At 43.1% G+C, this 25,714-nt stretch overlaps 4 protein-coding genes across 4 annotated transcripts; 1 reads left to right on the top strand and 3 right to left on the bottom strand.

The window, feature by feature from the left end:
• The first annotated feature begins 2,266 nt into the window (after positions 1 to 2,266).
• smarcad1a (SNF2 related chromatin remodeling ATPase with DExD box 1a) lies at positions 2,267 to 13,624 on the top strand. Its single transcript, XM_086174086.1, has 23 exons — positions 2,267 to 2,813; positions 3,137 to 3,266; positions 3,349 to 3,469; positions 3,659 to 3,728; positions 3,912 to 4,006; positions 4,526 to 4,627; positions 5,045 to 5,123; positions 5,224 to 5,909; positions 7,059 to 7,255; positions 7,411 to 7,501; positions 7,891 to 7,990; positions 8,304 to 8,363; positions 8,488 to 8,563; positions 8,701 to 8,836; positions 8,975 to 9,106; positions 9,280 to 9,375; positions 9,451 to 9,568; positions 9,671 to 9,786; positions 10,007 to 10,195; positions 10,619 to 10,737; positions 11,129 to 11,311; positions 11,536 to 11,645; positions 12,575 to 13,624. The coding sequence occupies exons 1-23, from the start codon at positions 2,699 to 2,701 to the stop codon at positions 12,634 to 12,636; spliced, it is 3,183 nt and encodes a 1,060-aa protein (XP_086030212.1). The 5' UTR covers positions 2,267 to 2,698; the 3' UTR covers positions 12,637 to 13,624.
• Positions 13,625 to 13,982: 358 nt separating this feature from the next.
• Positions 13,983 to 17,161, bottom strand: prf1.5 (perforin 1.5). The gene is made up of 5 exons (XM_086174083.1): positions 16,926 to 17,161; positions 16,499 to 16,771; positions 16,100 to 16,371; positions 15,777 to 15,918; positions 13,983 to 15,077 (listed from the first exon to the last, which is right to left on the bottom strand). Exons 2-5 carry the CDS (start codon positions 16,757 to 16,759, stop codon positions 14,190 to 14,192), a joined length of 1,563 nt encoding a protein of 520 aa, XP_086030209.1. The 5' UTR covers positions 16,760 to 16,771; positions 16,926 to 17,161; the 3' UTR covers positions 13,983 to 14,189.
• A 616-nt stretch (positions 17,162 to 17,777) lies between these two features.
• mpeg1.1 (macrophage expressed 1, tandem duplicate 1) lies at positions 17,778 to 20,816 on the bottom strand. The gene is made up of 2 exons (XM_086174092.1): positions 20,356 to 20,816; positions 17,778 to 20,186 (listed from the first exon to the last, which is right to left on the bottom strand). The coding sequence occupies exons 1-2, from the start codon at positions 20,803 to 20,805 to the stop codon at positions 18,525 to 18,527; spliced, it is 2,112 nt and encodes a 703-aa protein (XP_086030218.1). The 5' UTR covers positions 20,806 to 20,816; the 3' UTR covers positions 17,778 to 18,524.
• Positions 20,817 to 23,929: 3,113 nt separating this feature from the next.
• Positions 23,930 to 24,763, bottom strand: LOC147218272 (histone H1.3). Its single transcript, XM_086174324.1, has one exon. It carries the CDS (start codon positions 24,686 to 24,688, stop codon positions 24,188 to 24,190), a length of 501 nt encoding a protein of 166 aa, XP_086030450.1. The 5' UTR covers positions 24,689 to 24,763; the 3' UTR covers positions 23,930 to 24,187.
• Positions 24,764 to 25,714: the final 951 nt, after the last annotated feature.

Here is a 25,714-nt window from a genome sequence, read left to right as displayed (position 1 = left end):
CATCTGCGAGAGACAACCACAACCCAACATCCAGAGTCCATACAATTATATGTCATAAAATATTTACAAATATTTACAAATTTCCATTTTTTTTAATCGTTTTTCTGACTTCTTTCCATCTGTCAGTCACAGAGACTACATGACACAAACAAAAGCAATTCAAAATCAAGGGGGCAGTTATTATTCTGCATTAAGGGTATCTTTTTATTGTATTTCACAGACTGTATTTGTAGACCGCTACAAGCCAAATATTATTTTTTTTTTGTAAAATACCTTTTTTTACACAGCTGTGCCACTGTTCTGTCCACTGTTTGTCACAAATGAATATTGTGTTGGTTTACCCAAGAGTAAGTGTAGAATCTCGGAAAAATCATGACACGCTCGCATATTCACATAAACACACATGCTCAGAGGGAGGCAGGCATAAAGACGGAGAGACAGACAGAGAGAGGGAGCGACAGTGGCAGATAAACTCTCTCACACACAGCGAGAAAGAGACAGACAGACAGACAGACATCGGGGTCAGGTATGGTGACCCCTCTTTTGGGACATGATAAATCTGGAATTCATTAACTGCCATGAGGCAAAGTGTCCATTTTGCAAACTCACAGAATGAGTCTACTCCCCCCCTCTGGTCAGGCAATGTGTGACAGCCTTTTTTTTTTTTTTTTTTGCTCCATAGGAAGATGTCCTGGCACACAATGCATGTGTGGAACGGTGAGGCTACAAGGAGTGGACATTAAGAAGTTGGAGGATTTCAAGTACTTGGGGTAAACAGTCCAGAGCAATGGAGAGTGTAAAAAAAGAGGTAAAGAAACGGGTTCAAGCAGGTTGGAATGGGTGGAGAAAAGTGTCGGGGATACGAAGAGACAGATTCAAGATTCAAAGTGTTTATTATCACATGCACAGTGTAGAAAAATGTTTCCCAGTACAGTGAAATTCCTACTTTGCTGTCCGCAGTGCATTTGGATATGTGCCGATAGGAAGAGTGTAAACATCATGATAAATATGATTATAGAAGAGTGGCAGTGCAATAAGACGTTTGAGTGCAGTTTGGTGTGCAACTCACAAAGTGCAGGTGCAAGGGAGAGTGCAATTTAAGTGGCCAGTAGACTTTAAATGTGCATAGAAGACGATCAGCCAGAATTAAAGGAAAGGTTGACAAGACAGTGGTGAGAACAGTCATGCTGTATCCTCTAGAAACAGTGACAATGACCAACAGACGGGAGGAGGAGCTGGAGGTCGCAGAGATGAAGATGCATATCAAAATAACGTCTGGATAAGGAAACGTCTTAAATAGTACATGCTCTCTACAGAACAAAGATCTGCTCTTTAAACATTTTCCCCATTTTTTTATTGGTAAACTGCAGTCAGTTGGTCTGTATGAGGCCATTGGTTCATGATTTGTGAGTTCTTGTATTCAAATAGTCACAACTGGAAATGGACCATTAGCTGTTATGTGTAATGCCCTGGCTCAACACAGAATGCATTGTTAGATTGTTTTTTTGCATATTGTTGTGATGTGCACTCATCCACTCTTTGCCTTATTTGCATGAAATGTTCTTTTTGGCCCAATATGCATACAGACTTCATAAGTGGATATTATTCAAGTTGACTATGCATTCATCTGAAATTGGTGTTTTGTAAATTCTGTTTTTCACTTTTGAAATCATTTAAGTGTTAGGCCAAACCAATGGGAGTATTTGCAGTTATTTATACATATTTTTTACGTTTTGCAATTACTTACTGCCCCACTTTTGACTTTCATGTTTTCGTCTGCTGTTTGGGCCTTTGCACTCAACCCACAATAAACTGGTGTAAGCAGTGAATAAACTGACTCGAATGGGGCCTGGCCCCATGTGGCCCAACACTGAAACCGGCATACGACAGATTAAACTAATTTGATATGCAAGGTATGCTGGATTAATCTAGGTTTGCATAGGCCTGTGTTTTTCTGATCACAAGGTTTTACTTGCATCAAGTCGTCACATGTACCTTTCTGCATGGACTTCCATCAAGGGGTGACTGTTTCATAAGCGGCGTTCAAAGGCTAGTGAGCATCAAGACAATTCACTCCCAGTTTCTGATCCTTCGCTTGTGTCTCAGCACTCACTTTCACGTCGCCATTTCTAAAGATATAACATTGAATGCAGAAATATTTAGAATTCATGATAAAAATACAGGGTAAAAATGTGTGTGTTTTTTTTTTTTTGTGGAAGATACAAGATAACGAAAACAAGTAAGTAAATTTATAAGCGACTGAAAAGCAGATGTTGAGCAAAACCGGAAGTTAGCGTCAGAATTTATCTTTACCTCACTCTTTGTTCCCGCCCACATCCCCGTCTGGCCAATGAGCGGAGCTGGAGCCATCAATGATCAGCATCCTCGGCTGAACGCGAGTTCGCGGGAAACCCGGCAATTGTCGGACGACAGAGGGTCCAAATAAAATACCGTGTTTTGGTAAAACGGTGCTTTGTCATCCACATCATGAATTACCGTTTTTGAAAACGTAGGCGCGAGAAAGGTTAACTGTCGTTGACCGTGGGGCTAACAACCCGAGAACGCTAGCTAGCTAACGTTTGGTTCTTACACATGCTAACGCGAACGTCGTCTTTCATGTGAGTGGACGTAGTAAAAAAACTGCTAACCAGACGGAGACAAAGAGCTGCATCTGTCGAGCGCACAATACATTGTCGGGATGAGTCTATTCAATTTAGACCGTTTTCGTTTTGATAAGAAGCCGTCAACGACACCCAGTAAAATCCAGGAGACGGGCTCCAAAAGTCCCGAGTCGGAGAAGGAGAACAAGCCAGGTAACTCGCAGATGTCAAAGCTAGCTTGCCTCGCTTGTAGCCCGATGTGAAGGCATGCTGTCACAGACACGCTCATACTGAGCACACTCCGCCGTGTATTATTAAGCCGGGCTATTTAGTGTATGCATGCAAATTGGATTTCCTGAGGTATGTCAACAAGGATGCTACATAAATAAAACCCTATAAGTGATTGAATGTCTTGGCCATTCATAGGTTATTACTTTGCTCCCTGACCTGCTTCTCCATTGACTGCTCTTCTGGGTGACGCTAAGCTACTTGAACGAGCTGAAACCGATAATCCCTGTTGTCATTTTTCAATCTAGCTCATGTAAAAAGTGCAAAAAATCCCCCAAAGTCCCACGCCCGTGGAGTGGTGTTTGAGGAGGTGGTTGCTGTTGAACTGACTGACGATGAAGAGGAGCCGCACACCAAAATATCCTCAAGGAAATCCAAGTAAGTGCCTTTTACAATGCCACCGACTCTCTCTTTTTCCAGACCCAAATAATGTCTAATGTTTTGCTTGTGTCTCCCGCAGAGATTCTGTGACGAAATCATCGATCCATGATTTAACAGATGATGGAAACACGGAAAAGGAAGAAAACAGGAAAAGGCTTGAGGAAATGTTTCCGCAGTTGACTAGGAAGGAGCTTATAGAGGTTGGTTTGTGGTTCAGAGGTTTTCACGGTATCCTATTTTAACGACCTAAGTCATGTGTCAATTGTTTTCAGTGTGTCTTAGTACTTGCAGTGCTATCCACCTAAAAATACATTCATTTTACTTATTAATGGATAGATTGTTGATATTGATTAACAATGGTGCAATGGTGATCATTTTTGTGTCGGCAGGTCATTGAGAGCACAAGCACTTTGGAAGGGGCGGTGGCCGCATGCCTGTTAATGTATGGCGATAAAGAAGGTGAAAAAAAGATCTTCATACTGATTTCATAACTATTAAAGCATTGATTGTAGGTTTTGTCATGTGACTTTCCTGTATCTGATTGATAGATTTGAGATAACGGATTATTAATAACCAAGAATCACAGTACAGTTTCTTCATTTAAGATCCCACAGTATATTATTTGGCAATTTGTCCTCTCAGCCCCAGATCAAGGCAGGAAGCGAAAGCAGGATGGATCCAGCAGCTCTCAAGACTGTGATGTAGTTCAGCTCAACAAGAAGAGACGATCATCAATGGTGAGATGATTACAATTTTCACATTATCATTTAATGTTACATACAAAGATCTGCACAAAGTTGACCAAATTGGACAATGATCAAACTACGATTAAAGGTCCTGAGAAGACCTAACAAATATTTCCTTTCACGATTGCATTTTAAGTCTGGCTCTTTGAAAACAGAAAAAAAAGAAACTAAAAAAATGAAACAAAATGTAAATAAAGCAGGGTTAAATTGTTGCACTGTTATAAATGATTTTTTTTCAGAATTTTCTAAATTCTCAAGACCAAAAAAAATCATCAAGTAGTTTTCCGTTTTTATGTACACAGAAGCACATGGCTAATTGTGCAGACAGCAGGATCTGGTATTATGTATGTATGTATGTGTGTGTAGATATACATATTATTGTTTTTGATATACATATATAATTTGAAGCGGGTAATCAAATAGAGGAAAGAAATCAAACTCGAGTTATTAAACATTGTGCTACTTTTTCTGATTACTTGTTTAACATGGTACGTGTCTTGACACCAAAAGGTGTCTGAGGAAGAAGATGTTGAAGGGAATGAACCAAGCTGGGAGAAGCAGGAGGCAATGGTCAGAAGACTTCAGAAAAAGTTCCCTGACCAAGACAAGGAGGTGAAAACACTCAGACAGACATCCTGACCCCACATTGAGCCTCGAGTTTTCTTGAAGTAACTTATGAGTCAGCCCACAGTGTTGTGAGGTCACCAGTTCACTCTCTACTCTGGTTCAGTTCAAATTCAATTGTTCGAGCAGAGAATAAATGAAAATGAATTTAATCATCGACCATTTTTAAAACTTCATGAGACCATTCTCCTAAAACGTCTCAAACAACTTAGACAAGCACGCAATTAAAATTATTCAAAAATATTCACACAAATATATTTACCTGATGGAATTGGAAATTAAAGCGGAACAAGCACCTGTAATTTTCCCAGGAAATTCTGAGTGGGAAGAAAGGATTTTGCAGAAGCTGTGTGTATGTGTGTGTTAACTGGAAAGAGAAATTCTGAACCTTGTATTGTTTTACAGGAACTGCGGATGGTGCTGCAGGAACACGAATGGGATGTTGAGGAAGCTCTGCAAGTTTTGGAAATGTTCTCCGATCCAGGTTCGAACACATGTGCATGTAATATTTTTTTTTCCCCTGCCGTCTTTGTTTGTCTTGCTCATTCGAATGCAGGTTGTGACTGTACTCTCTATTTGAACAGATACCACAAGTTACACAACAATAGTGGCAGAGAATAACAAACCCTGCAAGTCAAAGAACAGAGAGAAGTCAGACAGAGACTGTGGAAAGACAAAGCGCCAAAAAGAACATAGAGAAAGTGCAAATAAGAAAAGAGACTCCAAACACCACAGAGATATCAGTGGGTCAGAGAGTGACCATAGAGATGCTACAATTGATAGCGAAGCTGAGTCAGATTATGACGAAGAAGGCAAGTCCAAAAACAGCCGGGGTACTTCCACCCTGTCAACATGGATACAAAAAAAAACAGATTCGATGTCTTCATCTTCCTCCATCAAGAAAACAATCACCTCCTCCAGAAACCCGTCTTCTTCATCGTCTGCTGTTCAGATGCTGTCCAGATTTGCCAGTGGGACCAGTTTAGCTAAAAAACAGGCAGCAGAGAGAAAAAGGAAAGCCCGTGCCTCAAATGAACACGTCAGCTCTGAGGGGGAACATGATGACGATGATGAAGACACAGTTAGCAGTGAGTTCGAAGATTCGGGGGATGAGTTGGAATCCACAGGAGGCATGACCGAGCTGAAGAAGGAGATGCTTGCCTTTTTCCAAGATGCAACAATTGATGAACTCTCACTGATTTCTGGGTGTTCTGTTAAAAAAGCCCAGAAAATTGTGGAGCTGCGACCCTTTAATGACTGGGAAAGCCTGGTGAGTGGGAGGGGTTGATTTTTTTTCGATATATAAGATTGCTCTTCTTGTCGGGCTTAAACTGTCAGTTTGCCCAAATGTTGTGTTAATGTTCTGAAAATGTGAAACTACACAGAAATACTACTATCACCATCTGTTGGATAGTAATGAATACTCTTCACCCACCTCTCACCTCAAAGTTGTTAATAGTCGCCACTTATAGAGCGCCTTCAACACCTCGCAGTTTCAGAGCGCTTTACATCAGATCTCGCGCGCACACACTCGCACACTGTTGATGCAAGGTGTTAACCATATCTTGCCCAAGGATACTTCTGCACTGATCCACCAACCTGCCTATGGGAGGGGGTGCCTGCTCCACCAACCGAGCCGCGAGCGCCCCTTATAATCCCATGATGCTTCCCATACTTTTAGTTTTTCAAATACAACTCCATTTAAGTATGGAAGTCAGTAAGGGTACGAGGAAAGCTGACAAACTTCATGTGGACGAGCTGAAAACCTGTGAATCAAAAAAGTCCAATGCGGACAATCTGCTGTTTACATTCACAGGCCATTCAGTGTTTACTTTGTTATAGCAGGTCACAGTATATCAAATAATCAGGCGTGGATCTTTAGAAAGTGCTGTCTCACTAAAAATGTTTTAGTTATGATGATGATTCTTTTTTTTTTTTTTTAATTTTCCTCCATCCACTCTATTCTACTATCCATGTGAGTACTCAGGATAATAAGCAAGCTTCCAGATTGAAACCAGCATTTGTTGCCTCCTATACTAAAGCAATAAACTCTTGGAATTCCTTGTTAGCAGAAGAGTATCAAGCCTGTCCTGTTGTAAGACACTGCATTCTCCAACAATGCAAAGCCATATAGATAATCCTATGAAAAGGGGAAAATACTCAAGAGTCATGATTAAAATGTATCCTATTGCCGCATAATTATTTGTATCAGTGTTCTAGTAATTCTACTACATTGAGAAAATCCTTTTATATGCTTAGCTATGAACAAATTACATTAAACTCTATTTCAGAATTTCCCTTTACTGTGACCTGGATATAGTATTGGTTCATATCCAGTGACAGGCCATCAGATTATCTTGTACTGAAGGACTTGCATACATTTTGTTGCATTTACTCTTAAAACATGTCTTCTTTTTAGGCTGACGTCTTCCACAAGGATAATGGGCTGTCGGAGGATTTGCTGCTGGGCTGCAGGGTCGTCCTCAAGGAGAGAACCGTTGTTCTGGGCCTCATGTCAAAATGCGAGACCATCTCTTCGAAAATGGTCAAGCAGGTCACGGAGGTGATGGAGAAGGGCACTGCGGCTCTGAAACAGCCCGGCGTCCTCAACAGCCAGTAAGTGACATGCACTTATTCATGTTGTGATTTCAATTGTATGTTAAATATCTTAGAATGGCATAAATAGTTGCAGGCAGGGGTAGATGTTCAATTGTGTTTTTTCTTTTTTTTCCATAAATGTGCTACTTCTGTCTTTGTTCATTTTTATTCAGGTTCCAGCTGAAGCCCTATCAGCTGATTGGTCTGAAGTGGCTTCTACTTCTCCACGAGCACAAGCTGAGTTGCATCCTCGCAGATGAAATGGTAAGAGAGCCCACCGAGCACCATGAAGAAGGGTGACGCCGAACAGCCAATGTCTGTCAGACGCTGACACCGCGGTATTCTATGTCGGATTTGAGTCATCAAAAAAAGTGTTTCATGCATAATCACAGTACGCAGTGAATATGACGCTGCATAATAAACCAGAAATGAATGAGAAGATTGGATTTAATTGAATAGTCTGATTTTTAAACCAGAGATGATTAGATAAATTATAATATGTCACTCAGAAACTGTGGACGCTACCGAACGGCCATTATTTGTTATTTATACCCACAGAAAAGGATTTGAAGAGCCCTTCATTACAACTTATTTTACCATCTTGATTCTTTTTTTGATTTTTAGTTTTCATTGTGTTTTGCTTTGTGTCACAGGGTTTGGGAAAAACTATTCAGGCGATAGCATTTCTGGCTCAGTTATACGAGAATGGAATCAGGGGTCCACACCTAATCACTGTTCCAGCTTCTACTCTCGGTAAGGATTATTTCAAAACAATGAAGTGATAGTCATATACTAATATGATGAGGGATGTGAGAAGTCATGGATTGGAATATTACTCTTCTATTGGTCATTATTTTAATTTTGATTACATTTCATGGAATTGAAATGTTGATTTTGTACAAATTATTATTTTTTTAATCCTGTTATAAAAGTAAAAATTTGCATGTAATATTTGTTTTTTTTTTTTTCAAAAATATTTCTTCAATTTTTTTTTGCCATTTCATTGTCTCATCAACAGTTAAATACATTAAATTTTTCATATTTTTAATTGTTTCACCTCTTTTAGATAACTGGGTCAGAGAGCTGAAGATGTGGTGTCCAAGCCTTAAAGTTATCGTTTACTACGGTGGGACTTCTCACTCAATTTATGCTACTTTGTATATTGTGTTGTAAATCTATATTTCCACGTTTTTATCTTGATTTATTCAGTTTAGTTTTAATTCTTGTGTTTGCCCATATGTCCTGCATAGGCTCTATGGAGGACCGACGCTACCTCAAGCACGACATCCTGTATGATGATGTCGAATTCAACGTCATCGTAACCACGTGAGCAAACAAACGAAATGCGCCCACATGGAAGGGAGAATTAAAAGTCTCAACCATTTTGGCGCTGGAGAACTAGCACACCTTATTTCTCCTTTTCTTTCTCACTTAACGCTTACTGTGTTTGCGTCGTTCCGCAGCTATAACTTGGCCATTGGAAACGACAGCGACCGCAGCCTTTTCCGAAAGCTGCATCTAAAGTACGCCGTATTTGATGAAGGTCACATGCTGAAGAACATGAACTCACTGCGCTACCGCCATCTCATGGCAATTAACGTAAGCTGACTTAGTTGTCGCGTTCTACACGTTGTGGAACAATTCATTCTGTCCTTGCAGTAGCAAGAGGCCTCTAGGGTTTGGTTTATTCTCTCCACAAAGTTTATTAAGATGCTGCATTCTCGCTCGCATTTATAGGCGGATCATCGCTTGCTGCTCACCGGCACGCCCTTACAGAACAACCTCTTGGAGCTGATGTCGTTGTTGAACTTCATCATGCCTTCCATGTTTTCCAGCTCCACTTCACAGCTGTCCAAAATGTTTTCCATGGTAAGTAAGCGACCATGCTCTCTACACTATGATGAAAAGTTTAAATTTACAAATAGAAATCTTGTTCAGGATAGCCAAATATTGGAAACAGCAAACATGCAGTATGAATAGGTTAGATTCTAGTTGGTTTTTTTTTTCTTTCTTTTTTCAAAATTCAACAATGCAACGTGCAGAAATCCCACGAGGAGCAGAGTCGTTTCGAGAGAGATCGTATCACTCAGGCCAGACTTATAATGAAGCCCTTTATCCTTCGAAGAGTCAAAAGCGAAGTAAGTAAATACAAAAGGAGCTCTTTAAATCTTGTTTTTAGGGCAGCAAATCATTTTTCCTGTTCTTCTTTTCAGGTCCTCCAGCAGCTGCCAAACAAGGAAGAGAAGGTTGAGTTTTGCCCGATGAGTGACAAACAACTCGTTCTTTACCAGTCCCTCTTTAAAAAACTGAAGACTTCACCCAATGGCGAAAGTAAGTCACATATACTCCACGTTAATCGCATTGTCCTTCAGTCAGTAAAAGTATTGTGATGTTTTTTATTTATTTTTTCCCCAATGCCCTTTTTGTTTGCAGAGCGTGAGCTGTGTAACGTCATGATGCAGCTGAGGAAGATGGCCAACCACCCTTTGCTCCACAGACAGTACTACACCACAGAAAAGCTGAAGGCCATGAGCAAACTCATGCTAAAGGTGAATTCTTTTTGTAACGTGGTGAGGATTTTCACACTGTTATAAATGGTTCTCCAAATACGGTTAGAAATATGATATCACTGAAATGCTGCTTTATTTGGGTTTAAGTGTTATTTTAAAGCTTAATATGAGCCCGCCTTCATTGTTATCAAATGCATTATTGGTCTCCTGGTATTTTCCTTCCGTTTTAATCGGCATTACATTCTTCCTCTCTGTCTAGGAGCCAACTCACTTTGATGCAGATGCTGCTCTGATCCAGGAAGACATGGAGGTGATGTCAGACTTTGAGCTGCATCGTTTGTGTCAGCAGTACTCATCCATCAGCTCCTACCAGCTCGAAAGTAATGTTCTCCTCGACTCCGGGAAGTTCAACCACCTCACGGAGTTGCTGGCTTCTCTCAAAGAACAGGTAATCGTCAGTGTTTAGTAATGATTTGTAGTATAACAGGAAACACAGACGACGTCTGCAACATTATGCAGCATTTTTAGATTGACTTCAAGTTCCTTACCACTTGTTGGACAAAAAACTTTTGAACTGAGTTGGAAGCACATACACTTTCCTCCCTTGATGAGATGTCCTAGTTTCATGAACCCCAATCTACATCAGTGCATGCTTTTTTCCAGTTTGCTACCTCAGTTTTGTCTCCAAATCAGTCAGGATGGTGTCCTACAGAATGCAAATGTTACCTGTAACACACTACTTCAGTCAGCAGAGGCCAGTGCTGCTCTGCAAAAGACATGACGCAGCTGCAAAGCCATAAACATCTATGTTTCTCTGGTTGCGTGCTAAAGACGTTCATATAATGCTGCTTAAACATTTCTCATCACCCAGGAAAGCCGTGTGGTTTTATTCAGTCAGTTCACCATGATGCTGGACATCGTGGAAGTACTGCTGAAACATCTCAAGCATCGTTACATCAGACTGGACGGATCCACACCCATTGCTGACAGGTCACACTTGTATAGTCATTTATCACTTTATCCTATAATTTGATTACCCTCATCATCATTTATCTTTCACCTGGTACGTAAGACCTTAAGACACTTTATAGCCTTGACTTGTTACTTAGACACTTTATAGTTTTATTTGTATTTCTTATTCTCCCCCCTTTTTTATACTGTTTATACAATTTCCTTCTATTATTTATTATTGTTATGTTTTACTTGAAACTCTGGCACAAGAATTTCCCTCGGGATAAATAAAGTTGTTCTTATTCTTATATTTAACCGTCTAAATGGAGATATCTCGCTTTTAATTCACATTCAAATATTGTTGCAAATAATCTATAACAGGGATTAATCTCATCAACATTTAGTGATGTAAAATGTTATTGTCCTACAGGATCGTGCTGATTGACGAGTTCAACACGGACCGTGACATATTTGTGTTCCTGTTGTCGACGCGTGCCGGCGGCCTCGGCATCAACCTCACCTCAGCCAACGTGGTGATCATACACGACATCGACTGCAATCCGTACAACGACAAGCAGGCTGAGGACCGGTGTCACCGTGTGGGTCAGACAAAGTAAGATCCGTTTCCTCGCAGCTGAAGGGCGTCTTCATATTGTCCCTTTGTGATTTAATGATCTGTCATTTCAGCATCTGTTTGCAAATGTCTTGGTCTGTTATGATTAGATTTGCCCTGCAATATGGCCTGTCCACCGCACAATGTCAGTTATCTCCACACACATGAATATGGAGAAAACTGATTCAAAGTGTGTGTGTATGCTTGTGTGTCTTGTGTTTCAGGACTGTGCGAGTGATTAAGCTGATCAGTAAGGACACCATAGAAGACTGCATACTCCAGCTGGGCCAGAAGAAACTTAAACTGGAGCAGGATATGACTACTGCCGAGCAGAGTGAGGAAACAAACACATTCTTAAGCAATGTATTTGGACTATCAGCATATTTTCACACTGACTTTTTATCTCCTGATGAGACTAAGTAGCTAAAAGAAAGAAACAAAGGCTCTACCAGACATCAGCAGGCCCATCCTGGTGTCTCAAGTTCATTTTAGGGGGACCATTTCCCTACTGCTGCAAATCTATGCGTCGACGAAACTCTGCATTACTACCTTTTCTAAATCTCATATTTTCGAGAGAGTTACCGTACATATTTTTATTACCATTCTGATTATTTAACTTAAATTATTGTTTGGTCAATTATCCAGTTTTGTGTTCAGGGGTTCAGTCGACTAGGAGTGTGGACAAAGCAAGATGTGCCAGGATGTACACATTTTGTGTTGCACATTTTGGTTCATCTCAAGTCACGGCAGGGCATCCGTCTAAAAACATTTGCTAAATCTATATGAGGATCACGGCGGACGATCCGCTCTGGCGACCCCTAGTGAGGGAGAAGCCGAAAGAACAGAGGAATAGCCCTGAAAAATGGATTGCCAATTTATATCTATGTTTTTTTTATTAATTCAAATATGAGTAAGAATTATTGATGCTTTTGATTGATATTTGCTATTGATGAATGCTCATTTTAGTTTATTCACGCCATTTCAAAGTTTGAGACCTAATTTCTACAAAAATCTAACAAATATATATATGTATAAATTCCAACTTGAGCATTTTAGAATCTAATAACAGCATTGAACATCTTAAAGTGAATGTAGGTGTTATGTTAATGAGATGCCTTCAGTTCAGGAGGACCAATAGAACAAATCCATTTCCGAAGTTGCGGGTTACATTTATGTGGCACGACAATGTTTTTGTTAGCTGGTGTTTACTGGAACTCTTGGCTGTGCAGATGGAAATGACGTAACCAATGTTTTGTTCTTCAGGTGGTGAAGGGACCATCCCTGAAGACATGGCGTCGTTGCTCAAAGCCTCGCTGGGACTCTGAGCCATACACACTTTTGACTGATTACATACGTATCTATAGTGGAAACTACTGGGGGAAAAAAAAATGTTGCCAAGTTGATGTTGATATCCGGTTTCTTGTGTAGCATGGTAGTTGTGCCTACAACACAATTTTTATATGTGCGCGTGTTTTGCTGCAACACACTCAAAACGTTCAGCATTCATGGGCAAAATGAAGTTGTGCCTTTTACTATATCGTGCACTCAACATGTTACGCGCACCTCTGAAGCTGTCAGAGCTTAGACCAAACTTCTAGTGATGCCACATTATGTTGGAAGATCTAATTAAACTTTTGGTAACCTCAGTATATCACCACTGAAACTAGTTGTCATGATTTCAGTTTGTACGACCCCTGACGTGGGAGCAGAGTCTTTCCGAACTCACTTTCACTTGATCAGAGCGTTTAGTGTCTTAGCTGCGGCCATTCAGGAATGCGATCTCTCAAATGTATGACAGGGACGAGTGACGGAGGAGAATTCTCAGCTTCTCGCAGTGTCTTGACACCGTCACATCTTTGGCTGCGGTATTATTTACTACGATGATTTTGTGATATTCGATGGCAGTGTGAGCACAGTATCTGGTAAAACGTGTTGTCGCCGTTTATGTATGTATGTATGTGTGTGTGTGTGTGTATGAGTGTGTAATATAAAGACGTGACGCTGGAGGTTCAGCCCCGTCGCAATCTGCTGTGTGAAACTGTCGGGCCCAGGCGGACACTTGACAAATATTCCTTTTTTTCACTGGAAAGTATGTAAGTTCTTTCTTGCTGTTCATATTCCCTAGAATAAATTCATGCGACTGACAGGAAGTTATGATGTTTTGAAGCAGCTGCTACATCCACGTACTGTATGACTGTCTGAAGTGCTCCGACTGTACACATGTCGCTGTAAAAGCTCTTACTAAATCAAGTGTCTGTTTGTTTATTTGTTTGTTTTTGTAGGTTCGAGTTTGGCTAAATAAATTTAATTAAAATAAAAACTGTAATACAGAATCGTGCGCTCAGTGATTCGGTTGGAATTGCCGGGAAGACCGTTTGTTTGAAGTATAAAGAATTTCTTTTTCGCCTCCGGCTTCAGATGAAAGGCCTGCCCTCTGTCTGGAGTTAGACTCGGTGATGAGGCTGTAACTGGAGCCTCTTGCACCGAGACATATTTTTCACATTTCTACTTTGAGTTGTAAATAAGGTGATTGAACGCCACGGTGGAATCCTAGAAAGGCACATCTGTTATTCTGAGCCGTGTAATGCTGCAAAGGGGAGGTCGAGTAAGGGGACGTCATCTAAAAATAAGCACAAGGAGAATCAGAACCGTATCAGTCGCAGCAACGTTGACTGTAGGTTTTTATTTTTCGGAACAAATTACAAGGTATTTACAAAAGAAGTGGAGGCGTGCTACGTCCCTGTGGTACACGACTTGGACCATTTTAACCATCTAAAATAGAACACCAAGGCAAACAAATGGAAAAAAAACCTAACATTTGACTAGCTCTCGTTTTAATTTGTTGAGATCAAAAGTGAAAGCGCCGCCGGCTCCCTCTCTACTCGGCGTTCGGCGAGTATCGTCCGCATCTGAAGCCCGTCAGGTGAGCGTCGCATTTGACAGCGTAAGAAAAATAGAGGACGCCTCTCTTCAGCTGGCAGCTCAGAGAATGCGTCCCTCGCTCGGGGAAGATGATGCATCTTCCTGCCATGTCGTTGTAAAACACGTCTCTGTCCCAGACCTCGAACCTCAGCTCCTGACCCAGCTCCACCGAGCCGAAGAAGTAAGTCGCGTTCCAGACCGGGTCGTTGTCGTCCATCACCGTTTCTGTCTCCTCGTAGATCCCGTTGTAGAAGATTTTCACGAAAGCGTCCGTTTTTGTGAAGGTGTCTGCCCTCAAGCCAGCACCTCTGTGGATCACCAGCCTGAGGGTGCCTCTGCCGGACCGCAGCGGACAGCAGTTGTGGTCCAAGTTGGGAGTCGGGGAGCAGTTCTTCTGGCCGAGCTGGTCCTCCTGCAGCTTGTTCTCCTTAATGTACTCTGTGATGATAGTTCTCAGGTTGGCGCTGATCTCCGGGGCCTCCGCCAGATGATGCAGGGGGAAGATGGCGTAGGAGACCACATCTGGGTTGTCATGGAGACTGTTCATCCAGCTGTGGTACGACTCGGACGGATTCTGCTGGTACAGGATGTCAGGGAAGTACTGCTCCCCTCCGATCACCTCGATCCTGTGTGTCATGAAGCCTTGATAGAAGCCCATGCTCATGTTGCCCTTCATTAAATTATCACACTTGTTGGAGAAGGACGCGTTGGCTGGGAGGAAACCCAGAGCCATGCGGAGCTCAACGTTCAGGCACTTTTTGACGTCGACCTCGGAGAAGCCCTTCAGCGAGGCCAAACAGGTCCTGAAGGCGGTGACTCTTCTCACCTTGCCTCCAAGTTGCACCTTTAAGATAAAGAAAAGACGTTTTCGGATTAACTCTTGCAATAATAGCAGTGCTAACAGCTACATGCTAACAATAATAATAATAATTTGTCCATATTAATCCCTCTTGGGGAAATTTGTTCTCTGCAATTAACCCATCACGGATGAGCCATGAGCAGTAGCTGCCGTCCGCTAGCGTCAGGGGAGCAGTTAGGGGTTCAGTGTCTCGCTCAACAACACTGACGTGATAAAACAATATGGATGAGAGGAGGAAGGAAACCCGGTCCAGCTGCAGCGATCACATTTGGCAAGTTATTTATATTCAGATTCTTTTTGTTTTCTTTCTTTTATTTCATCCGTTTAGAGGAAGTAAGAAGTCATTTTTGTAGTTCTTTGCTTCAACAGAGCTGCCGGGCTAACTATATTTACTGATTTCATTAAAAAAAAAGAAAAAAAAACCTTGATCGCATTTCAAAGAGTCAAAAATGATCTACTTTGAAGAATTACAGGCCTCTCGAACACACAAACACACCCTTACTAGTTTGAAAAGTCCATACTCCATTATCAGAATTGATTATATCAGTTCTTCAATCCGTGTCACAGATAATTGATGTCAGTAGAAGTGACGACCAGTCAAATTCTTGTGAATAATTCAATGCATTCAAGATCAAACATACAGATTATACCTGCAGAAATACACAGATATTAATGTGTACTGACCTGGTGTATGTAATGTGTCCCGTAGGTGTCGACCAGACGTCTGTACAGGGCCCTGCTCTGCATCGTGTCCAGGGTCTGGGGGAGCCTCTGCAGGTGCTTTGTGAACTCGCCGCTCAGCGGCGGATGATCAGCAAGCCTGTAGCTGAAACAGCAAAATGCGTGAGGTTCAAAAATCCAATAAGCGTATCTCGACTTCTCAAGGTCACCGCGGTTTCTGCCCAGAGGCTCTTTTTTTTTTTATCTTCGAATTGTCTCTTTAACATGCGGTGTGCGGCAGGTGCAAACAGTTCCTTCCATCTGCAAAAGTTTCGAGGCATCTTTACCTGTAGTACGTGCAACTGATCTCGTGGATGGCGAACGTGGCCTTGTCCACGCTGTGCTGAGAACGAGCAAACTTTGCCAGTTCAGAGCGGCTTCCTCCCAGCACCGCATTCCCAATGTTGTCCAAGCTCAAGCCCAGGTCCCAGTTGTTGTTCACCAGGGAACTGGAGCTGCGCAGGAGCGAATCCACCGAGTGGTGGAGGGCGCTGGACAGCTGCTTGCTGCAGTGGCTGAAGGAGCGCCAGTCGAGCACGGCGGCCGGGAGCCTCTGCGCCTGAGGAGAAGAAACGCAGGAAGCAGGTGGATAAAGAAGAATTTAAGAGGAAGTTTGACGTAAGAGGAGAAAATTGCAATTGAATGGAGACAAAGAAGAAAAACAAGTGTGTACGGTCGCCCGTCACCTGTCCTTGATGGAAGCGGTTTGGACATATCGTGCAGGTGTGGTTGTCCACGAGGTGACCTTTGACATTGATGACATACGCCCCCGTCCGACGCATCCGCACAACGTCGAAACCCTCCCCCGCCAGGTTGTGACCCGGGACAAAGGGGGCTTTCTCACACTCGGCTCCAGAGCCGAGCCGGCAGGCCGGGGTCCGCTGAACTGCCGCGACCAGCACCAACAAAAACAGGATCAATCCCCTCCTTGGGAACCCCGCTGGCATCCTGACCTCAATCTTGCAGATGACACAGAGAGCGAAAATTATTTCTTTCAAATTTGAACCTCGTGCATCAAAACACACGCTATGAAAGCATCTTCTAGTCACGGTTCAAACGCCGGATCTTGCGAAATTGTGCGCGCGAGCAGCGTGCACTGAAAACCAGACTCACCTCTGTGATTTTGTTCCTGTGCAGCTTCACTCTTCTTTTTGGAGCTCAAAACCCTCTTCAGATTTTCAATGTTTTGAAAAATCCACTTGCCGCTCCTCTCCTGCTTTGCAGAAAGGAATCAGCGGTTCTGTGTGCGTTTGACGATGAGCGGCGCTGACCGAGGCCCGGATCCTGGTGGAAATAAAACCGCCTGCTAGCTGGACTCTTTTGTCCGTCTTTCCCTCTATTAAAAGGAGGGACTTCATAGCTCAAAGCCTCTGTGGTTGTTGCTCTTAGTCACTCCCTCACTCTCCCCCTCTCTCTCTCTCTTTCTCTTTCCCCGCGGCCATCCCGGTTAGCATGAGGAGGTTTGTTTTCACGCTCGAGCCCCTGCTCTGGGGCTCGTAATGCCCTCACATCTGTGGATGTGTTTGCACGTGCACGGGTGGGGGGAGGGAAATACTTAATACAGGCCCAGTGGTGACAACACACATTCATCTGACCTCCTTTTACAAGAAATGAGTCCGTGTGTGTGTGCGTGTCGTCTGTTTGTGCACTTTTGTCTATATAGCGTCTGAGCCTTCATGTCTGTGTGCTGATAACCTCAGCAAACACGTGAGCTCTGCTGTCTATTTCTGGACGTGGGTGGAACGATAGTGGTTTTGGTCAGTACAGCGGGGTAGGATGCGTTTGCCTCTCCGTCGTGTGTGCAAGACACACAGTGGATCTTTCTTCTCGTGCATAAAGACAGAACACGCAGGATGTATAGTCGTTTTTTTTTTGTGTTTTTTTTTCCCAGATATTGTCCACGTCGTGGCCACGTCAGGCAGTCGTCTGTGTTTTTACAAAGACAAACGATGACACCCTTCTAAATTCATTGCAGAAGCCCAGAATTTATTTCATGTGTAAATCTTATAGAAACATAGAGAAATAAGAAAATAAGCAGGATAACAAGATAAAAAACACACGGTATTCCCTTTATTATGGTGGGACAAACCATTCAAATCAAATAAAAAAGTTACAAAATAAACAAATGCAGTTGAGAAAAAAAAAAAAGCACACAACAAATAGTCAGTTTTTATGTGAATGAAACCTCGATGTCCATTAATATGTTTTTTTGTTTTTTTTTTATATTATTTGATTTTCTTTTTTGAAAAATCACTTTTTGTGTGTGACTGTGACCTCCTGTCCAAGTGTGTTCACGCGCAGTTCCTCTTTTTTTCAGGTAATAAAACAGGAAATGAAATATTCTAAGTTGCACCGTGGTTAGCATATCGCCTTGTGGCGAGAAGTTCTGACAGGAAACCTGTTCGTGCCGAGTTTGTATGTTCTGTTGGCAAAGGTTTCTTCCCAAAGTCGAAAAATTTGCTTTAGGTTGATTCCCCAGATGAGCGTGAATGTCTATATATCTCTGTATGATGCATGAATGCTTGTCCAGAGTGAACCCGCTCACCCAACCCCGGCAATCCTGACGGCAGGATAAGTGAATGACGTTCACATTTTTTTCCCCACTTTTTTTACAAAAAAGTTAAGCAAAGATCAGCTTCCATTTCAGGCTGCAAAGCAATTCAAAACTAAACCCGCGGTAACAGATCCAACCTTCCCACCCTCCCGTGTGTCTCAAGTCTCCATGTGTGACGTCTCCTGCTCAGCTTCAGGGGTATCTTCTTCGCGTATTTCCACATATCCTCTATTTGCAAGCCTCCTCCTCTTTATCAGCAACACCAATCCTAAGACCAGCAGCGCCAGCGTGCCCAGCACTGCAAAAGCCACTCCGACCTTCTTCCCCGCCGACGAGTGACTCGACTCCGCGTTCATGCTCTTGAACATCTTCTCCATGTCCGCAGGTTGGGCCACTTTCCACATCTTGGTCTTTCCTATTCTGACCCAGCTCTTTTCTCCCTCTGTCATCACCATCACTGTATTAGTGGCTAGCATGCTAATCAGCGGAGGTCTGGTGAACGGAGGCAGTTGGACGGGTTTCAGCTGTCCACCTGTGAACAGCCCGGACTGGACACAGTAAAGGATTTCGCATCCATCGCTGACTGCGGCGAGATGCTGGCTGAACATGGGAGGGCACCGACGTTTCCCCCCGCCTAGCGGGTTTCTTGACTCGCAGCTAAAAAGGCCTCCAAAAGGCACGGAGAATTTTGTGCCCGCTTCGTAGTCCCGACTCACGCATATCACCATGCCGTCTGAGAGGAACTTCAAACCGTAGAAGTTGGACGGGCAGCTTTTGCTGCTGGTGAAGGGGTTGAGCAGAGAGGGGCCGTGAATGCCTCCGAACAGAAATCCCGAGTTATCCGGAGCGCTCCCGTTTACCGAACACCAGTAGGTGCTGATATTAGCCGAGCGAACGTAAGCGCGATCCTGACACACTTGACGGTGGCAATTGAATAGACCAAAAATGCCACAGCTGTATTTTTGGTCATAGCACTGATACACGCTGTAACCCTGCTGCCTCAGTTCGGTTCTCAGTCGAGTGGGGACGTACGGCGAGTTACATGAGAAGAGGCCCGTGTCCGGGTTTTTCTGGGCCAGCTCCTTGCAAAGGGGACCCGCGTTTTGGCTGATCGGAGTGCAAACTTGGTAGATGCCGCCGAAACTGAGGTTCGTCGCCGGACCCTGACAGGAAGAGTCGTTCACATTGGCCTGGAAGTTGAAATTTTTGGAGTTGACGTCGACACAGCCGGGGCGAGAGTTGACCTTGTAGTAGCGCTCGATGCCCCGACTCACCGCCAGAACCACCTTGCCGATAGTGGGCTGAGGCAGATCGGGGAAGGTGTTTTTGTTTATGAAGTAGGGCAAAGGAAATCCGTTCCGATCGATGGCGACCAAGTTGTTTCGGGTGCTCTCTTGCCACTTCTGCAAACTGATGCCGGGGTAGAAAGGAATCCCGCCGTGGCTTTGAATGAGGGAATACTGAATGTTCGCCTGATACGCTTGAAGCGACGAGCTCTGCTGGGTGCTTTGACCGTCTATGTCGTACTTCAGTTTGCCGAAGAAGTTCAAACCGGCCGACAATTTAACAGTGGAACTCAGCGAGACGTTGTCCGAAATGTAAGAAGAACGAAGGTAGTCTTCCTCAATCAAGGTGGCTCCCGCGTCCACGCTGGTGAGAACATGGGTTCCATAGTCCAGCACCATCTTCTCAGACAGATAGTCTGACAATCGTGTCTGGTTGTTTTCAATGGCATCGGCGATTTCTTTGACTTGCTGGGCAAAGCGGAAGTCCAGACGGAAGTCCGGATAGACTTTAGCCGTGTAAATGAGGTTACGAACCTTTGAAGGAAAAGGAAATGTCATTGAATTAAATTTTACCGTACTTTCCCATTTGTAACCCTGATTATAATCATGGCTATTTTTAATCCCCCCCCCATGCAGCTCACCTTTACATACTTGTATGGTTGTTCATTTTTAATTCCAAACCACGGAGAATTGAAAGACTCACCTGTACTCGGGTGGTTGTGGCAGAGTCCTTAACCTGGTGAGTTTTCATCCTCTGGTTCTCAACAGAATATTTGCCATTTAAGACGGGAAGATAGGACGAGTCGCCGTTGATGCCGCGTGACAGAGAGCTCCTCTCCTCCAGCCAGGAGCCGATGATCTCCGAGTTGGTCTCGACTCCCGTCTCCTTCCGGGGTATGATGAAGACCTCGTCCGGGATGAGATAGAACCCGTCCTCGGTGGTCTGGCACTGAAAGTAGCTGAGGTTCATCACGCGGCCCATGTCCATGTTCCGCAGGTTGTCCCAGCCGCCGCCGGGCAGGACCTCCAGCGCCGTGATGGAGAGGTTGACGGATGCCCGACATTTGCCGAGCCCGTTGCTAGGACGGTCGACGAGGACGCAAAAGCAAACGTGAAAAAGAGTGAAAGCCCACAGATGGACAGCTGCCTTCATGGTGATCGTCAGAATCTAGAACTGAAATGATTTTAAAAGAAACAACGAGCCGGGTTCCTCATTCTTTGGTGAGGACGTGGTCACATGACAAACAGGAAAGTTTTGTAAAGACACGCATCAAAGGGCCGGCTTTGCTTTTGCTTTTATTTGAAAGTTTTGTTGAACCTATAAATATAAAAAAATAATCATTAAAAATAAATAGCAGATAACATGCGCTTTATCGAAAATTCAATTGTCACAGAAGCATTACACGGTAGAAAAGGGTGCAAATAGTAAAAATAGAAAGAATATGCATATAAAGGATAAACATTCAATTAAACAAGGATGCAAAAAATATAAAAGTTTTGCCTTGTGCAAAATAAAATCAAAATATAAAACTATTTCTATATAGATATTTTAGTAAAACAATATTATTTGCTAAAGAAAATGATGGACTTTCCCAATCTAAATATGTTACTAATTCTTTTTGTCACATCAAATTAAAATAAATCAAAGTGTAGTTATATCCATCTTAAAATGAAAGCATATGTAGAATATCACACATAAACTTCCTAAGCAGAGTGAAATACATACATTTAGCGAGGAACTATAAAATGAAGCTCCATAGCAAAGTACATATTATAGAGGATGGTTTTTTTTTGCTTCCTCTTTCAAAGAGACAAAAGCAGATATGAAAACCCAGTCTGACGCAGGGGAATATCTGTCACAAGTTTGATTTTTGTCACCTGTCACATGACGCTTGTTTTGCAGAGAACGTCCATGAAAATTCCCCACACTTAGTCACCATGCGTCGCGTCTGCAGCAAATACACACAGGTATGTACAAGTAGGGAATGTCAACAATCAGTTCACTTCAGGTAAACGTGTACTATCTTTTCCTTTCGGCTCCTCCCTCCTGGTCTCCACAGCCAATCACCTGCCCCCTTCAAACCCTCTTCTCTCACCACTCTTAAACTTCCATAAACTTCCTCCCTGCTCTTCCTTAAGACCTCCTTCTACCCAGATCTTCACCATCTGACCAAAACCACCTCATTCCAACTTTATCTCCAGAACATCTGACGTGGTGTCCTTCTAATGAACCGCTTCCTGGTCCCGTCCGTCCTCTGCCGCTCCACCTCTGCTTCTTCCAGCTCTTCTTCATAATAACAATAAAAAATTTTATTTAAGGCGCCTCACTCGATACTCAAAGATACCTTACAGACATATAAACAAAATACAGATTTAAAAGAAACAATAAAAAATACTTCATCAATATTATCAATCTTTATTTAACCAGGTAAAAACCCTTTGAGATCAGGATCTGTTTCAGAAGGGTGACCTGACCAAGAGCTCAGCAGCACATGTCCGAAGAACATTTTTTCTTATATAAATAAAATGTATAGTATATTGTGTGTGTGTGTGTGTGTGTGTGTGCGCGTGTGTGTGCGTGTGTGTACATATATATATATATAAAATAAATTGTTGTGCCAGGTGGCTCAACAAATTGAAAAGTGTAGAGTAATATGTCATATTACACATGATATATATATATATATACAGTATGTATAAATAGATATTCATATAAATAAAATAAAAACATTTAAAGTGTGGTGGAATGGTGTGGAAATGAACGGATGTTTCTGAGTTGTGGTGCTAAAATGAATTCCAGAGCACTGAACGCTTCTCCTCAGACGGCATGGCTGCTCTTCACCTCCGTCTCCTCCACCTTCTCCTTTCATTCTGGCTTTCACCCCTGACACTTTCCTCCACCTGTTCCGACCTGCTTTACTTATTTCAGCTTGACACGGGTTCAGCAGTGGGCAGCCCTTCCTCACACAATGCAGGCTTTGGATGAGGACGACCTCCTGACCCCTTGGAGCTGCTCCAGGTAAACATAACATTATCAACAAAATTGTATGCGGTCATATGAAGAACAGTGGCATATTGTTGATTATCACCTGAGATAATATTGAATATAATTACTCAATAATTTATATTGAGAATAATGTTTATACTACCTTTTTGTCAATCCAAATCCAAATGCACTGTGGACAGCAAAGTAAGAATTTCATTGTTTCCACTCTGTACAAATTACAACAAACACTTTGAATCTTTGAATCTTTAAATGTTTCTTGTTTTTAAAACAGAATTTGATGAATAATAAACACTGAATATTCTTCTAGTGAGTGTAAGGTGGGTTATCTTCTTGCACATTTTTAGATGCGGTGCAGACTGTGGTGGTTGAAGGATGGTGGTGTGGAGCAGCTCTTCCGGTTACATCTATAAGGTGCAACCCCCCCCTCCCACACACACACACACACACACACACACACACACACACACACACATCCGTGTAATATTAATATCCCGGAGACCCTCATGCGCTCTTCACCCAACCTGAACCAGCCGAGCGGATGTTTTTTTCTTCTTCTTCTGCAGGAAGATAAGGCGGTCGCGATGCGTCACGCCCTTCGAGTCCACAGTTGTCCGTGTCGATTAGCCGTCATTTCCCGCAGCTTCACGATCAGGACCGCTCGGGACGGAATCACATTTAATTCCCACTTTTCTCCAGTAGTTTTGGTTCCTGCGCGGTCCAGCACCTGTGCGTAAAACTCGCGTGTTTTGTGGCGTTTGTTTTTCTGTGCGTAATTACGCGCAGCGACGTCAAAGTGAATAAAATGCGCATTAGCTATTATGAATGGTGATCAATATCAAAATAAACTACTTTTTTTGCATCGGTGCGTAAAACACGTGTTTTGTGGCGTTTGTTTTTCTGTGCGTAATTACGCGCAGCGACGTCAAAGTGAATAAAATGCGCATTAATTATGAATGAATTGTGATCAATATCAGAAAAACCTACTTATTTCTTGCATCTGTGCGTAAAACACGCGTGTTTTGTGGCGTTTTTTTTCTGTGCGTCATTGCGCGCAGCGACGTCAAAGTAAATAAAATGCGCATTTTATGAACGAATTGTGATCAATATTAGAAAAAGCTACTTCTTTCTTGCTGAAATATCCGCAGTTTTGTGGTGTGTATGCATGTGTGTGTTACTCACCTGCAACCAACACACAAAGGTGTTTGCAATTCCATAAAAAAAAAAAGCAAAAAAAACACAATTGTTGAAAAATCCACTACAAAACACTGGGTTGGGTTCTGCAAATGATCAAGATTTATTTTTTATCCAAAGCAAAACAGTGTCATCAGTTCATCGAGCTCGGGGACAGATGGGGAGTGGACACGGCAAAAAGTCGATGTTTTCATTGTTGACCTCTGTTTGTCGGTTAGAGAATACAGGAAAGGGAAGGAAAGCACACTCCAAGGCTTGAAAATAAATCGGATTATGATGTTTTAAGTCCACACGCTACCGGAACACCTCCACGGCGTTCGGTGGAGCAGGTGAGGTCTCACTTCTTAGCAGCAGCCTTTTTCTTGGGGACCCTGGCTTTGACCTGCTTGGGTTTCTTGGCGGCGGCCGGCTTCTTGGCCGCCTTCTTGGCCGGTTTCTTTGGTTTCTTTGGTTTCTTTGTCGCCTTCTTCTTCTTCGTAGATTTCTTAGTGCTCGCCGCTTTCTTTGCTTTCTTTGCCTTCTTCACCTTGGCCTTGGTCTTCTTCACCGCCCTCTTCTTGCGAGGCGTTTTGGGCTTCTTGTTCAGCTTGAAGGAGCCTTTGGTTTGGACCACTAGTTTTTTGGCCCTCAGGCGTCGGACGGCGACCAGGATCCTGCTTTTGTTCTTCACCACGTCATACCCGCCGGCTGTCAGCACCTTCTTTAGACCGGCAAGAGACAAGCCGCCGCGGTCGGAGGAATCCGCCACGGCCTTGAGGATCAGCTTGGACAAAGTGGGCCCGGTCTTGGCCTTCTTCTTGGCCGGCACCGGAACCCCCGGAGTGACGGTAGAAGCCATGGTTGGATGCTGATGCCCAGATGAGGATTCACAGGGAGACACAGAGAAGACACCAGAGTCAGAGCGCTATCTCTGCAGCCCCGCACAGCCCGGGCCTTATCACGCTCCGGTGAGAACCGTGTGGTGTCAGCCGCGCCGCCGCAGCCGCGGCTCTCCTCCGCGCACGGAGCGGGACGAGTTTGTGTTTTCTCCCGGTGCTTTATTCGGTAAAAATCACATTAAAACTATCAAATACGCAAACGAGGACCGGATCGCCAGATTCCGAGGCTTCGTATCTCTCCAGTGCGAAGGTTGTTTTCACGGATTTGATCCACGGTGTGGAAGTTTTATGCGTCATTACGCACCGGCGCGCAAGATCCCAACGTGTATTTTGAACATTTCTGATCATTTTCACCGTCTAAGAAAACACGCACCGTCTCCGTTTCTTAAACACACATTAATGGTAACCCGTCGGACACACTGGACGCAATTTCCAATTTTCTACTCGCTTTTTTGGCCAATTAAATTGAGTCAAGGTTGCCCAAACAAACACAGCCGTCTGACATCGGCAGTAAAGCAAATTCCAACTCTATAAATTGTTTGATTTTAAAAAATGCTCAAATTGTTGTGTTTTTTTTTACAATATTCCTTGAAATTCTAATTTAAAAAAATGAATGTAGCCTAAAAAAATTCAGTCAGAGCTGAATATCCCAAATGGACTTCAGGCCAAAATTCTCCCCTTTGGAGCAAACTGGGTAATGACAGGAGCTCATTAATATTTATCCTGCTTTTTGCCATCAAAATGCATTTGACAAACTTATTTATTCTGCTGTGGGGAAAAAGATTCACACAAATCTGTTTTTCGAAGCAGTCTCCAGGACCTTATCAGCTCACCATCATGAATATTTTGTTTTAAATGTGATCAGGGGATACTCCCGGCGCCCATTTCTAAACTTATGGAATATCACAACTTGGATATTGTTTTGTCCAACTTCACACCATGAGCCTTTAACTTCTTATTCATTCTGTGCGCTCGTGAGGACGAGC

This window comes from Fistularia commersonii, chromosome 26 (assembly GCF_037954325.1).
Source record: "Fistularia commersonii isolate RoL2024-O1a breed Wild chromosome 26, RoL_Fcom_v1.0, whole genome shotgun sequence".
Lineage (NCBI taxonomy): Eukaryota > Metazoa > Chordata > Actinopteri > Syngnathiformes > Fistulariidae > Fistularia > Fistularia commersonii.
The sequence above is the reverse complement of the archived record's forward strand: the minus strand, read 5'-3'. Positions and strand labels throughout refer to the sequence as shown.